Genomic DNA, 1,795 nt, shown 5'->3' with positions numbered 1-1,795 from the left:
CGCGACACCTCCAGTTGTCGTACTCCCCCGTTTCCCTTTCCAATCTTAGGGGGTGTACTCTTATCTTCTTGTTCAGAACTACTCCCAGGGAAGATCCTTTTCTTGGCTTGAAAGTTCTTCACCTGTAACCTCGCATTTTCAACCCGCTGGGTTTTCTCCACAGCATCACTAAAGGCGTTAATTTGGGCTACAGCGAGATCCTTCTGGATCTCCACGTTCAGGCCCTGGACAAAGCACCTTACTCTTCGTTGTTCGGTCATGATGAGTTCGGGCGCGAATTTGGACAGTCGAGTGAATTGGCTCTCGTACTCGGCTACAGTCTGGGTCCCTTGGCGAAGCCGAATAAACTCGTCTTCCTTCCGTTCTTGAACCAGAGGAGGGAAGAATTTCACGTTGAACTTCCTCATGAAGTTCACCCATGTCCTGGGCATTTGTTCTCGGTCCCATTTCTGTCGTATTACGTTCCACCAGGAATGGGCTACCCCTTCCAGTTGGAAGACAGCAATAGTCACCTGCCTTTCCTCCGTATAATGCAGGGCAGCAAAGATGTCCACCATCTTTTCTAGCCATCTCTCAGCCACATTCGGATCTAGCCCTCCAATAAACTTTGGTGGGAAAAATTTCTGAAACCTTTCGAGGGCCCTATCCTCGCCCTCTACATGGTTACCAGGATTTTCAGGTTGAGGATTAGGGTTCTGACCCTGGTCTTCCACTACATGGGCTAGCAGATCAGTCATGCGCTGGATAGCAGCGGCTACTTGAGTATTTGGGTCAACCCTAGGTTCAGGATTTGATTCAGGTATTGGTTCTTGGTTACCCCTTTCATTAGAGGGTTGCTTACGTCCACGCCCACGACCACATCCACTACGAGTACCCTCCATTAGTCTAACCAATCTAGGGTCGAAGCGTGAATATACCATTAAAGATAATTATATGCATAAGCAAGTAACAGGAGGTACACACAGATCAAAAACATATATACATAACACAACTGTACCAAACCAGTCACACAGTAGCAGTCAGCTAGATACAACAAAAAGAGATCCATGAAGGTAGCGGGGTCATCCAAAAGCACTATAGACGAACTAGGTTAAAAGTACAAAAGCAACTAACGAAAAAGTCATTTCCTCTCTAAGCCTCCATCCATAATCTACGAGAATACCACAATTTATATCTTAATCTAGGTTAATCATACGTACTAACACCCGAACAAACCACATGAAGTTCCATAGAATCAAATTTCTAGTTCGCCCAAGTCCTTTCTAACCTAGGCTCTCATCTATTTAGTAGCCGGACACAAGAATCCCAAATAAGATAATTCACAACTCGAGCCGGCCGATCCCAAGAGTAAATCATCCATATGAAAGATTCCTACCCGACATACATACCTAACTTCCTCAAGTCCCATGATAACGATCTTTACACTTATGACATGCACGGTTCATAGCTTATGTTCAAACGAGCACTTAGACACATTCACGAAATCAGGACCATAACACCACCTGGCCCAAGCACACTCCGTGCAGAGACCATGCGAAGCGGCTCCGATACCACCTGGGATAGCCCCACCTCACCCTAAGGCGAACCAAAGGGTTCGGCGGACCGCCTGCCTAGCTCTCGCCAGGACTACGGAGTCGATTCACACAAATCCAAGATAGTACGCGCGATAGGACCCAAAGAAAATGAACAATCAGAAACTACTAAGGTGAGAACATGCTTACCAAACCATAAAATCATAGTCTCAACGAAATACATTTATACATATATTTACATTGGAGTCTTGAACAAATTAACA

General features: G+C 45.6%; 1 protein-coding gene across 1 annotated transcript; it reads right to left on the bottom strand.

Annotated features, from left to right (window-relative positions):
- Positions 1-309: 309 nt before the first annotated feature.
- Positions 310-737, bottom strand: LOC113757643 (the record flags this gene model as incomplete). The annotated part of the gene is made up of 1 exon (XM_027300792.1): positions 310-737. A coding segment is annotated over exon 1 (428 nt), but the record flags the coding sequence as incomplete, so codon positions are not given.
- Positions 738-1,795: the final 1,058 nt, after the last annotated feature.

The sequence above is a fragment of the Coffea eugenioides genome, unplaced genomic scaffold, assembly GCF_003713205.1.
Source record: "Coffea eugenioides isolate CCC68of unplaced genomic scaffold, Ceug_1.0 ScVebR1_317;HRSCAF=971, whole genome shotgun sequence".
NCBI classification, from domain to species: Eukaryota; Viridiplantae; Streptophyta; class Magnoliopsida; order Gentianales; family Rubiaceae; genus Coffea; species Coffea eugenioides.
Note: the sequence above shows the minus strand (reverse complement) of the source record. Positions and strands in the feature narration are given on the sequence as shown.